This window comes from Thamnophis elegans, chromosome 14 (genome assembly GCF_009769535.1).
Source record: "Thamnophis elegans isolate rThaEle1 chromosome 14, rThaEle1.pri, whole genome shotgun sequence".
Taxonomy (NCBI): Eukaryota; Metazoa; Chordata; class Lepidosauria; order Squamata; family Colubridae; genus Thamnophis; species Thamnophis elegans.
The window spans coordinates 37585932-37599201 of NC_045554.1; the positions used below are offsets into that span (position 1 = coordinate 37585932).

Sequence of the window (13270 nt, forward strand, 5' to 3'; positions counted from 1 at the left end):
AGATGTCACCGAGGATTGTATCATTGTTGTTGGTGGAAAAACGTGATCCAAAGGAAACAAAAAAGGATTTGATTGGGAATTTAATAATGGCAGCTAGATGAGTGATGGCTCATCATTGGGGGATGAAATTAGGATATTCAAAGAAATGAGTTGTGTAATGACATTTGAAGTATGGCAACAAATGATAAATTAAGAACAGAAATTAAACTTTGGAAAGGGATGATTAAAACAAGTAATTATAATGAAATGGGGGGGGGGTATAAAATCAGTGCTCGTGGAAGGCAAAGGGAATAAACCTACTCAAGAATATATGTTGTTTTGGAGGGGATATGTCAGTAGTGGGATTCAAATAATTTACCAACCAGTTCTCTGCCCTAATGACCAGCTGGGTAGGCGGGGTTTGGTGGTCATGTGATCATGTGGGCATGGCCAAGTCAATGTCACTCAGGTCAACGGGCACATCGCCTTAGTTTTTACAATGGTAATAAGGGTTAACTGGAGAGGCAGTTTCTGTAAGCAGGGCAATAAAGATTAAGCTAGAAACAACACCAGAATGTTTCCTTCCTCCCTTCCTTACAGGATTAGCCCTGTAAAGTGGGAAAAAAAACAAAAGGAGATTTCTTCCAACAATTGGTTCTCTGAACTACTTAGAAAGTTACCAACCGGTTCTCCCGAATAGGTGCGAACTGGCTGAATCCCACCACTGGGATATGGACACAATTGAAGTATATTGTAAATCTAAGAAATATAAAAGGGGTAAAAGGTCTCCAGGGGGTGGGGGGAGGTACATTGTAATATGTGGTTTTTTTTCTTTTCTTTTTGTCTCTCTTTTTTTATAACCAGTTGTATATGTACTATTTGTATTATTTGTGTGTGTTTTTTTAAAGTAAGTTGAAGACTTCCTTTGTTAGATTTTGACCTGGAAAAGCATGGGTTAGAGACAACTTCACAACTAACAACAACAAATCTTCTCCATGGAGGTTGACTAGTGGCCAGAGGGTCATATTTCTCCTATGCTTCTCAATCCTCTTCCAAACTTCAGAACGTACCCCCAACACCTCAGTTGGCCCCTCCAAGGGGAAATATAACATGCGTAAACACATCCAGCCCTGAAGTAAAACTGTGTCTAGTCCTGTTGATCTTCTGGAAGTCCCTCAAAATCTGGTTATGCCATCAAGCTTCAGGGCTCCAGGGTACCCGCAACACCTCAGTTGCCTCCCCCCCCAAGGGGAAAAATTATGACATGCATTGAACACACCCAGCCCTGAAGTAAGCCTGCCTCCCTCCCTCTTGATTTTCTGGAAGTCCCTCAAAATCTGGCTATGCCATCAAGCTTCAGGGCTCCAGGATCCCCAGGAGATACTGAAATGTCTCCATCGTTATTAACATCTTCTCTTCTCTCTTAGCCTTTGTGATTTTTAAACGTTTCAGTAATAGTTTTTTTATTGTTAACATCTTCTCTTCTCTCTTAGCCTTTGTGATTTTTAAACGTTTCAGTAATAGTTTTTTATTGTTAACATCTGCTCTTCTCTCTTAGCCTTTGTGATTTTTAAATGTTTCAGTAATTGTTTTTTTAAACGTGTTAATTGTTTTATAGTCTTGTCTGGGCACACACACCCACCCAGAGTCACTTTTCTGTCACAATGGGTGGCCATGTATATTTCATGAATAAATAAATATACTTAAGGCTGATTAATGCAGAGGAAGGTTTTCAGTGGTGCAAAGTTTAAATTTACCGTGTTGTTCATAGAGCGGATCGCTGAGGCATTAGTCACGCTCCTGTGACAGGGCTCGGGGAGCCCAACGTTAGCCAAATGTGCCAGAAAATGCTACAGGTTGTTCACTTGGTGATTAAAAACCCAGCCCTAAGTTTATTGTAAGATGGGAAAGAGAAAGATTGGCAAACAGAAAGGCAGTAGAAATATTTATAGCTCATTGTTTGGCCAAGCAAATGTATGTAGATGAGATCAGAAGTAGCCCATCCCTTCAGGGCACGCTTGGCCTCTTATTCTTTTTTTGACTTTCTTATTTCTCTCTTAGTAAAATTATCTGATTCTATTGATGAGCTATCTGCCTTTCTTTCTTTCTTTCTTTCTTTCTTTCTTTCTTTCTTTCTTTCTTTCTTTCTTTCTTCCTTCCTTCCTTCCTTTCTTTCTTTCCTTTCTTTCTTTCCTTTCTTGCTTGCCTGCCTGCCTGCCTGCCTGCCTGCCTGCCTCTTAGAATCATGAGTAGAGTAGGAATAGAAATAGAAATAGGAATAGAATAGAATAGAATTCAATAGAATTCTTTATTGGCCAAGTGTGATTGGACACACAAGGAATTTGTCTTTGGTGCAGATGCTATCAGTGTGCATAAAGAAAAATAAAATAGAATACATTCATCAAGAATCATAAGATGCAACATTTAGTGATAGTCGTAGGTTACTAATAAGCAGTCAAATTATACTAGGAAACAAATAAAATAATATACAATTTAAAGATACAAAGCAACATGGTTATAGTCATAAGTGGAAAGAGATAGGGACTAGGAAAGAGATCAGTACTAGGAAATGAGAAGAATAATAGTAATACAGTATAATTTGACACTGTTGTGGGAATTAGTTGTTTGGCAGAGTGATGGCATTCAGGAAAAAAAAATTGTCCTTGTGTCTATTTGTTCTGGTGTGCAGTGCTCCATAGCGTTGTTTTGAGGGTAGGAGTTGAAACAATTTATGTCCAGGATGTGAGGGGTCTGTAAATATTTTCACAGCCCTCCTTTTCTCTCGGGCAATAAAAACATGTTTCTCCATTTCTTATCCAGGGAAATATAATATTCTGCCTTTTCAATATTTCCTAGGATATTTCATTCTTCTAGGAGAGGGGTGGGTGTTAACTTCCTACAATCCTTTGACTTTCTGATTTTTATTGAGATGGCAGCTACTCCTTCCATTTTGTGGTAGTGAGTGATGCATACAAATTGTTAAAGAGCTGGGTGAAGAAGGAATTGTTTCAAGTTGGCTTCATGAATCTCCAGGGCAGCCTTTCTCAAGCTTTTAGCAAGTTTAAGATGGATGGACTTCAACTCCCAGAATTCTCCAGCCATTAGTGTGGGGTGGGGATTGAGGAATTCTGGAAGTGGACCTTCCTACATCTCAAAGTTGCCAGGTTTGAGAAATGCTGCTTTAGGCTATAGAAGCTTCCTTTATGAGTGTTTCTCTGTCAGCCTTCCCCAGATCCTGACTCAGAATTCTCATGCTGGCTGAGGAATTCTGAGAATTGAAGTCCTGCCAGCTGGAATGCATCCAAGTTGGGGAAAACTAATCTATTCTATATACTTACTGGTTTTGCAGAAACCTGTATCATCTTTAAGTTTTTAAGAGATGGATATAGGATTAGTATGGTTCATGAAGCATGAGAAATACAGTTTTCAGGGCCTGGCAACAGTCCTTTCTCATTTTTCCTCCCCAAATTCTACTCTTCAGAGAAAGTCCTGTTCTGCTCTACTAAATTCCCAAGTTGATATAAACATAGGTTGAATTCAGATAACAACACACTCTAAATAATAAAGTGGTTCCGTTGGTTTTGGCTTAGTTTTGCCAGTCCAGGCTATTGACCCAAAGCTTGGGTTAGCGTAATGACAGAACAGGGAATTAATAGGAGTCCATTTAATCCACTTGCTTGATTTAATTTAGGCCGGCAAGACTCATTCTTGACAGAGAACTGCCAGAGCCTTGTTTGAAGATTTTGAGTGATGAAGTATGTAAATCCAGGGGTTTGGGAAGAATGTGAGAAATCCCCCTTTTACAAGCAAAGAAGTGAATAGACAGTGTTTTTTTCCAAGCAATTGTTTGTGTTCGGAGAAGCAATTAGTGTGTCAATCCGTTTGTTTGCTTTGGTGGGGAGACAGGGAAACAGAAGTCATGGAAACCACAGGGGCAAATTCACCTTCAGTTTTGCCTTATCTTGCTGTGAGCCCAATGTATGCTATGCTACTTGTTGTTGGTTTATCTCTTGAAACACACAACAGATGAAGTGACAGACACACAAACATTCCCAGTTCCTGCTGGTGTCCAGCCCAAGTAACCTTTTCTACAGAACAGTCAAACTTTTGGAAATGTATTTCTGTCACTCAGGAGATCTGATTTCAGAATTCAGAACTGTTTACGGAAAAAGCACATTGACGTTCAACTAGCCGGAGGTATTTCCCGTCTGCCTGGTTATTGCAACAATATTCATTTTCCTCCATTGAATAATATCACGGCTGGGCAGCTTTAGATCTATTTGTGTGAGTCTTATTCTGGTGTTTAAAATTTCCAATAATATATAGACTGTGTATGTATGTGTGAGCATAAGCGGTAGCTCAGTGGCTAAGACGCTGAGCTCGTCGATCAGAAAAGTCGGCAGTTTGGCGGTTCGAATCCCTAGCACCACATAACAGAGCGTGCTCCCGCTACTTGTCCCAGCTTCTGCCAACCTAGCAGTTTGAAAGCAGGTAAAAAATGCAAGTAGTAAAATAGGGACAACTTTGGTGGGAAGGTAACAGTGTTCTGTGCTCCTTCGGCATTTAGTCACGGCGGCCACATGATCACGGCGACGTCTTTGGATACTGCTGGCTCTTTGGCTTTGAAACGGAGATCAGCACCGCCGCCTAGAGTCTGGAACGACTAGCACATATGTGCGAGGGGAACCTTTACCTTTACCTATGGAAAGAATGTCCTAATCCTATTTGTTTATGTTACTTAGTTTGGTAATGAAATGTCTGCAAGAAGATCGCCAAGCTCAAGAAGAATCAAAGACCTCAATAATCTTGTTTCCCTGATGTTTTAAAAAAAATTGCTTGTGTGTGTCTGTTGCTACATTTGGGAAGCTTCCTCCTCTTCAAAGCTGAAGCAATGAAATCTCTTGGTCCAAGGTCTCCAGATGCACCTTGTGACAAATATAAAAGCCACTGAACACTCCAAATAGAATTCTTCGTTGGCCAAGCGTGATTGGACACAGAAGGAATTTGTCTTTGGTGCAGATGCTTTCAGTGTACATAAAAAGACAAGATGCGTTCGTCACGAAGGATAAGGCACAACACTTAGTGATAGTCACAGGGTACAAATAAGCAATCAGGAAACAATATCAATAGAAATCGTAAGGATACAAGCTACAAAGTTAACAGTCCTGAAGTCAGACGTGGGAGGAGATGGGTGATAGGAACAATAAGAAGACTAATAGTGCAGCCTTAGTGAATAGTTTGACAGTGGTGAGGAAATTATTTGTTTAGCAGTGATGTCGTTTGGGGGGGGGAAACAGTCCTTGTGTCTAGTTGTTCTGGTGTGCAGTGCTCTATAGCATCATTTTGAGGGTAGGAGTTGAAACAATTGATGCCCAGGATGTGAGGGCTCTGTAAATATTTTCACAGCCCTCTTTTTGACTCGTGCAGTATGCAAGTCCTCAATGGAAGGCAGGTTGGTAGTAATTGTTTTTTTCTGCAGTTCTAATTATCCGTTGAAGTTGTGTCTGTCTTGTTGGGTTGCAGAACCAAACCAGACAGTTACAGAGGTGCAGATGATGGAACTCAATAATTGCCCGCTAAGATGATTTACTGAGGCTTGATTGACAGTATCCTGGCAACTAAAAGTCTCTTTCACCTTTTGAGGATAGCTTGCAAGGGGAAAAAATGGTTTTTCCAGACATCCTTTAGCCAAATGGGTTGGATTGTTAAAGCAGTGGAAGACAGTAGGTCATAGAGATGGGGAATTGCTTCTGTAATTGTGGCACTCAAATTATATAGTAAGCCTGTGAGGTGTAGGCTGCAGCCCTAGAATTGTATGCAGCTTGACTGACGCCTCCAGAGATGCAGCCCAGATTCTTACTTTTAATGCGGCAAGGAGGGAAGACTTGATAAATAACCTTCTTGACTATATTTAATGATACCTTGCTGCATGTCACTCTGTTTGGCTTCATGTCTGTCTTTGATCCGCCAAATTCTCCAGTATTTGATTCAAAGGTTAGGTGCAGTCCTGTCTCCCCAAAATGTTGTTGCCCTTTTGTTAAAGCAGTGGTTCCCAAACTTGGCAACTTTTAAGACTTGTGGACTTCAACTCCCAGAATTCTCCATCCAGCTCTGCAGAGCTGGCTGGAGAATTCTGGGAGTTGAAGTCCACAAGTCTTAAAGTTGCCAAGTTTGGGAACCACTGTGTTAAAAGAACACTAATTGTTTCTAGAATGTAAGGAATAATAAAATGTAATGTGCTGTGTACATTACAGTGAGGGCAGCTCTAGGGAAATGAAAGCAGGTTTCTTGAGAAGCAATGAAGGAGTAGCATACTCCGTGTAATAGATCTGAGGCAGGCCACAAACTCCACTCTTCCAATATATGTTGCATTAGGAAATTTTTCTTTTTGAGGTAGACCACAAACATCTCCATTCTTTCAATATAATACATTAGGGAGGTTTTATTTATTTATTTCTTGAGATCTGCATCCATTGAAAGGCTAAACTTTCTTTCTGTTGGCATATCTGTTGCAAAAACCACACCCTAATGGACGGTAATCTTTGCATTTCCTGCATTCCTTGGTTTCATCAATCAACATTTCAATAGAATCAATCAGTCCAATTGTCTGCAGGAGATTCTAGTTCTTCATTCCCCCCCCCCTCTCCCAGTGGTTTCATTGTCAGAAGTTTTGAAAAGTGCTGGAATCTTGATTGTTTAGCGATTTAGTTCAGTTGCTAACTGTGACTTTTGATTGAGGCACTATAGAGGTTTCAATACCAATCATCTTTTGATTTCTAAGGCTTGCAGACAACCACTTGACTGGTTTCCAAATGCAAGACTGCAACATGGACCTTTCTTTTCCCACCCACCTCCCAGCCCCCAAAAAGAAAGAAAAAATAAAGTAGAACCCCCCCCCCCCAATAAAAAGCAAGTAGTGTAAATGCTCGAAGATTGCCACAGATGAGGACTGCAGCCAAGCAATTAAAAGATACTTGCTCCTGGAGAGGAAAGCTATGGCAAATTTAAACAGAATAGTAAAAAGCAGAGACACCACCCTGCCAACAAAAGTGTGTATAGTCAAGGCTCTGGTTTTCCCAGTTGCAATGGATGGCTGTGAAAGTTGGACCATAAGGAAGGCTGAGGGCCAAATAATTGTAGCCTTTGAACATTGGTGCTGGAGAAGACTCCTGTGAGTCCCTTGGATTGCAAGGCAATCAAACCGGTCAGTCCTAGAGGAGATCAATCCTATCTGCTCTTTAGAAGGCCAGATCCTGAAGAGGAAACTCAAATCCTTTGGCCACCTAATGAGAAGGAAGGACTCACTGGAGAAGAGCCTCATGCTGGGAACGATTGAGGGCAAAAGAAGAAGAGGACGACAGAGAACAAGGTGGCTGGATGGAGTCACTGAAGAAGTAGGCGTGAGATTAAATGGATTTCAGAGGATGGCAGAGGACAGGAAGACCTGGAGGAACTTTGTCCATGGAGTCGCGATGGGTCGGACATGACTTCGCAACTAACAACAACAGTTTAAATGCTTATGGCTAGCTGGGCCCACATTAACTTTCTTGCTTCTACTGTTCATTTCTAGAAATAAGATTGTCATGTCAGACTCGTATCTTATTCTTCAGGCATTTAAGACATTGGACAGCTTTTTCTCCAAGAGAATGTTAAGGAGGACAGGAAGTCTCCTTTTATATAATGGTTAATATTTGCCCAGCTCTGCTTTTACTAGGTTTCCAATGCAAGTCATTAACTTCCAATGGAGAATTTAACTCTCTCCCACCAGGCTCCATGCGAGCAGAACACCATTCCTTTCTCAAAGGTACCTCGAGGGACATCCGTGTTTTTCATAAAACCTTTTTGAGGCCAACTTTCCTTGCCTTCCTCTGCTTTGAAAAGAAAACAGGTAACCCAGTGGTGGGTTTCAAAAATTTTTAGAACCTCTTCTGTAGGTGTGGCCTGCTTTGTGGGAGTGGCTTGCCGGCCATGTGACTGGGTGGGAGTGGCCAACTTGTAAAATGTGGTGAAACTCACTTAACAACGCTCTTGCTTAGCAACCAAAATGTTGGAACAGAAACTCTGGCATTTGAAGCACGCAAGTCTTAAAGCTGTCAAGTTACAAGACCCTTGCACCCCCTAACCTTTTAGAAAAAACTCCCCATGGAGTTCAAACTTGACAGCTTTAAGACTTGTGGACTTCAACTCCCAGAATTCCTCCTCTCGCTCTTCATCTTGATGATGTGCAGACGGGCAGGGGGAGGGAGCTGGAACCAGTTCTAAAGATTGTTGGTTGTTCAACTTCTTAAAAGCCTCCAGTGATGGAACACCAACAACTTCTGGAGACAAGCCCTTTCACTGCTTTGGAAAATAGGTTCTCTCTCTCTCTCTCTCTCTCTCTCTCTCTCTCTCTCCTCTCTCTCTCCTCTCTCTCTCTCCCTCTCCCTCTCTCTCTCCCTTTCCCTCCCTCCCTGCCTCCCTCCCTCCCTCCCTCCCTCCCTCCCTCTCTCCCTCCCTTCCTCCCCCCCTCTCTCTCTCACACACACACACACTTTTTTGTGGCAGCCTTTTAGATATTCAGAACCAAGTGTGGAAGAACTATCTGGGTCTGTCAGTTTTGATGGCCTTGGCTTTTGATCTTTGCTTGATTTTGCAGCTTTACTGCCCCTAATATGATGTTTGTTCTAGTTAAGCAAACTGTTTAACCTGTTCTGCAGTCCTTAATCATATTTGAATTTGAAAGAAAAGAAAAGAAAAAATGAACATAAACCCACACAGCAGAAATGCAACACCTTCTAGTTTTCTTTGTGTGAGATCTTGTAATAAATGAAGATAAGGCTTTTTACCTAAGTTTCTTTTCTAAAAGAAACTTAAGGAAATCCCTCCCAACAACTTTGGTCATTATGGTGTCTTTGTGAGGCTTTTAGGCTTTCAGATATTCAGATATCCTGGGGTGGGCTGGGAGGGTGGGGGAATGCTTGGAATTCCTGTTTGTGGATTGAAACACGACATAAAAGTGAAATATTCTCACATACCAGGGTGACAGCCTTACATAGAGGGTTGGGTTTTTTTTTTGTTTCGGGTCTTTTTTTGAGAAGTGAGGACAACATATCTGCTGTTTTGATCTGTTTCTACTCTGGTTGATGGAAAACACAATAAAAGGCGATTTCTGGTATGGCCATGTGGTTTGATAGCATCTCTTGAATGAAACGAAATACTAGGTCATTTGAAGGCAACACTTCCTTTTGAAGGACTACAGCCCACAGGTCAGTTTTCAGGATGTGGCTTGTTTAAAGAGTCTCACAGGTTCAATCCCTGTCATCCCAAATTACATATGAGTAATTTTGATGATTTCCAAATCTTGAAGGCTTGATTTGATGGGCCAGTTTGCTGGCAAGGGGCTGCATTTAGCTTAGCCTCATCGTGGCTTTTGTTGGTACTGGCATAATTGCGATGTGCTAATTGTTGTACTTTGTGTATACCATGTTTATGGCACAACACAAGGAGTACATTCAGCCAATTGGGGGTTTATAATTCGGTGCCAAGTGCTGAAATTCAGCTTGGTTTAATGAGATGCGAAAATGCAATCTTTGTGAGACAGTCCATCAAGGCAGCATATGCAGAGGTATGTGGACATGGCTGGTAGAACTTTGAAAATGGGTCAAAATAAAATAGAATACCTTATTGGGTGAGTTTGATTTAGCACAAAGAAATTTGTCTCCGGCTCAAATTCTCTCAGTGTACATGCAAGCAAGAGAGTAATAATGATTCTAATAATGATACCAATAAGAGGGGGTAGTAATAATCCCACCCCTGGTCCCACTCCCTTGTCACATCTTCTTTCTCAAGAAGGTCGAGAACTATTTTTCTGCATGAACTCAGCCATTTCTCATTCTGAATGGGTTTTATTAGGTTATAGAGTGTTATAAAATACAAAATATGAAAGCAAATAAAAGGGCAGGGATAGGGACAGGGAAAGAGCAAAGTGAGAAAGGGTAGGGAAAGAAAAAGAAGCATTGACTCTCGACTTATCTATTACAGTAGAATAGGGCGTTAACGACAATCACACTTTTTTGTTTTGCCCTAATAGTATAAACCAGTCATTTCTACAAGAGTCTTATCAATCAAATCTGTAAAAACCAGAATTGAAGTTTTATTCTTTTCAAAGCTTCATTTCTAAAATGCAGAGAGATGGGCTTTATTTGGGGGGCATCGACCTTTCTTTCTTTCTTTCTTTCTTTCTTTCGTTCTGTCCTTTTTAAATTTAATTTAATTCATTAATTAATTCATTGGAATTTGTCAAACAAAAACGAGAAGAAAAATAAAAGAAATAAAAATACAGTGTCAGGGACGATCGGCACGTTAGTGCACTTATGCACGCCCCCCCTCTCCTGACCACTTAAGTATGAAGTAAGGTCCACGGAAGTCAATTTGCAACTGAAACTGTGAAAATTTGTAGCTGAGACAACTGAATCAGGTAGGGCATTCCACACTTTGACAACTCTATTATAGAAATCATATTTTTTACGGTCACGTTTAGAACGAACATTGGGTTTAGAGCGCTTTTTAGCGCACATATTATTGCAATTAAAACAGAAAAAGTCATTTACAGGTAAAACATTACGACATGTGTATATGTGTGTGGGTATGTTTTCGTAGATTTCACGGGTACAGGTATGCAGGTCTTGGCATATTCGGGTCTTTTCCAATGTAAGATTGAGAGAACTTGGCGACGTTTCAACGAGGTCCCACTCGCTATCTTCAGGCTGGTGCCTCGTGCTTGTGCCAGCAAAGAGTACAAGCACGAAGCCAAAGGCACCAGCCCTCTCTCTCTCTCTCTCTCCCATCTATCTATCTATCTTCTATCTATCTATCTATCTATCTATCTATCTATCTATCTATCTATCTATCTATCTATCTATCTACCTACCTACCTACCTACCTACCTACCTACCTACCTACCTACCTACCTATCTATCTATCTATCTATCTATCTATCTATCTATCTATTGTGTCACAACCCCTGGTATGCCCAAATATGGGAGGGAGCATACTGCTTCCCTTTTCTGTCTATCGACTCACTCCGGGAGCCATCCAGGCAGAAAGCCATTTTTTTATATTGCCTTATTACATTTGTGTTGCAATTGTGCTGATAAATAAATAAAGGGAGACTAGTATAGATCTATTTCAAGCTATAATATAATAGAACTGCCTAATATGTAATACAGCCCAGGTTCACATCCCAGTATGGCTAACTGATGAGAGCTAAATAGCTTGAAATAGATCTATACTAATCTCCCTTTATTTATTTATCAGCACAATTGCAATACACACACATGTATGTATGTATGTGTATCTGTATCAATATCTGTATCAGTATCTGTATCTGTATATGTATATGTATATATATGGGCTAAAGGATATCTTTTCTGTTATTCAGGGATGCAACCCCCTTGCAGAAACCGGGCGGAGCAAATTGCAAAATCGGAGAGCTGTCCTGAACCAGCAGATTCTGAAAGCGGTGAGGATGAGAGCTGGCGCAGAAAACCTCCTCCGGTATGTTCCCACGAGTTCCCTCTCCTTTCTGCCCACAGTCACAAAATGCAGCCTTTGTCTTTCTCAACAGGAACGGACTTTCACTTCCCAGCCAGCAGCTCGTTGGCTCCAACACCTTATTGAGAATAAACCGAAGACCCGAGCTTGGCATGCCAATTTACATAATGTTTTCCCTGTTCCCCTTCAAAGGAGGGGGGTCTGCTTGTTCCACCAGCTTTCTCCTGCTTTTCTTTCTATATCAGCGATCACCAGCTGGGGGTCTGTAAGAAAATTTTGGCAGTCCCCAGAAAAATTTGCGAAAAGTTTTGCAATTTTTATATTGCACTAAATTAGGGGTCTTCAAACTACGGCCCCTGGGCCAGATATGTGCAATGAATGTTTGTGTTGCTTCAGGGAGTCCCCCCCTTTGGGGTCTTTTTGTGCGGGTCGGAGGAGGGAAGAAATTCTGACTTAGGGTCTGCTTCAGCCTCCTGGTGGGGGGCTTTGGGTGAAGGCTGGAGGGAAGCGCCGCTGATGGCAAAGAGCCGGAGGGCCTCGTTCCAGTGGGACTGCATCATGGCCTGGAACTGGCTGACCATCTCAGCCCGCTGAGCCTCCAGGTGCTGGTACCTGGCCTTGGACTCCCGCAGCTCTTCCCTCTGCTTGGAAAGCCTGTGCTCATAGTCCTCAGTGAGGTGCTTCTGTGAGCCTCCTTCTTGGTCAGATCCAATCTGAACTGAGCTGTTTTGCCAACTCTTTCTCATGGGGGCTGCTTAGCTCCAACAACTGCTTCCTGTTGGGGCTCTAAGGAGCCCAGATGAGGAGGTAAGTGGCGAGTAGAGGTTGGTGAGGCACCCCTAGATATGAGTGACATTGAGTTGGCCATGTACACCCAGCAGGTCATTAGGCAGATCATATTAGTGGCCCGTAGGATTTAAAATTATGAATTTAGTGGTCCCTGAGGTCCGAAAGGTTGGTGACCCTCAAGACTGGATTACTGTAATGCGCTCTACATGGGGCTACCCCTGAAAAGTGTTCGGAGACTACAATTGGTCCAGAATGCAGCCGCGCGAGCGATATTGGGTGTACCAAGGTACACCCACACTACACCTATCCTCCGTGAGCTGCCCTGGCTCCCTATTGGTCTCTGAGCACAATTCAAGGTGCTGGTTATTACCTTTAAAGCCCTACATGGCTCAGGACCCGGATATCTATGAGACCGTCTTCTGCCGCACACCTCCCTAAGACCGATAAGATCGCACAGGGTGGGCCTTCTCCAGGTGCCATCAGCTAGACAATGTCGCTCCGGCCCTATGGAATGAACTACCCCCAGAGATCCGGACCCTACCCACTCTCATGGCCTTCCGAAAAGCTATTAAAACCTGGCTATTCCGGCAGGCCTGGGGCTGTTCACCTCTTGTCCGAGGTCCAGGCCCGCTTAGACTGGGTGTATGGTGTGTTTCTTTTAATCTGTTTTCTTATGTTTGTCTTTTTACCTTTTTCCTAAACTTTTATTTCTGTAAGCCGCCCGAAGTCCTTCGGGATTGGGCGGCCTATAAATTTAATAAATAGAATAGAATAGACCCCTGTTCTATATGGTTTCCTTTCAAAACAAGCCCACTGCTATGTGCCCTTTGATGCAAAGGGATGGTTTTATCCACATTCTTCTTCTTGAGTTTAAAGTAATCATCGACGTATGATTACAGTTGAGCCCCAAATTTCCCCTGGCTAAGCAAGACAGTTGTTAACTGAATTTTGCCCCATTCTACAACCATTC

General features: G+C 42.1%; 1 protein-coding gene across 1 annotated transcript in view; it reads left to right on the forward strand.

Annotated features, from left to right (window-relative positions):
* The window catches only part of RHPN2 (rhophilin Rho GTPase binding protein 2), a 49182-nt gene that overhangs the window by 6691 nt on the left and 29221 nt on the right, over positions 1-13270 (forward strand). The window contains exon 2 of the mRNA XM_032230415.1: positions 11399-11514. Coding sequence (XP_032086306.1) covers positions 11399-11514 — 116 coding nt within the window. The remainder of the gene's footprint in view (positions 1-11398; positions 11515-13270) is intronic.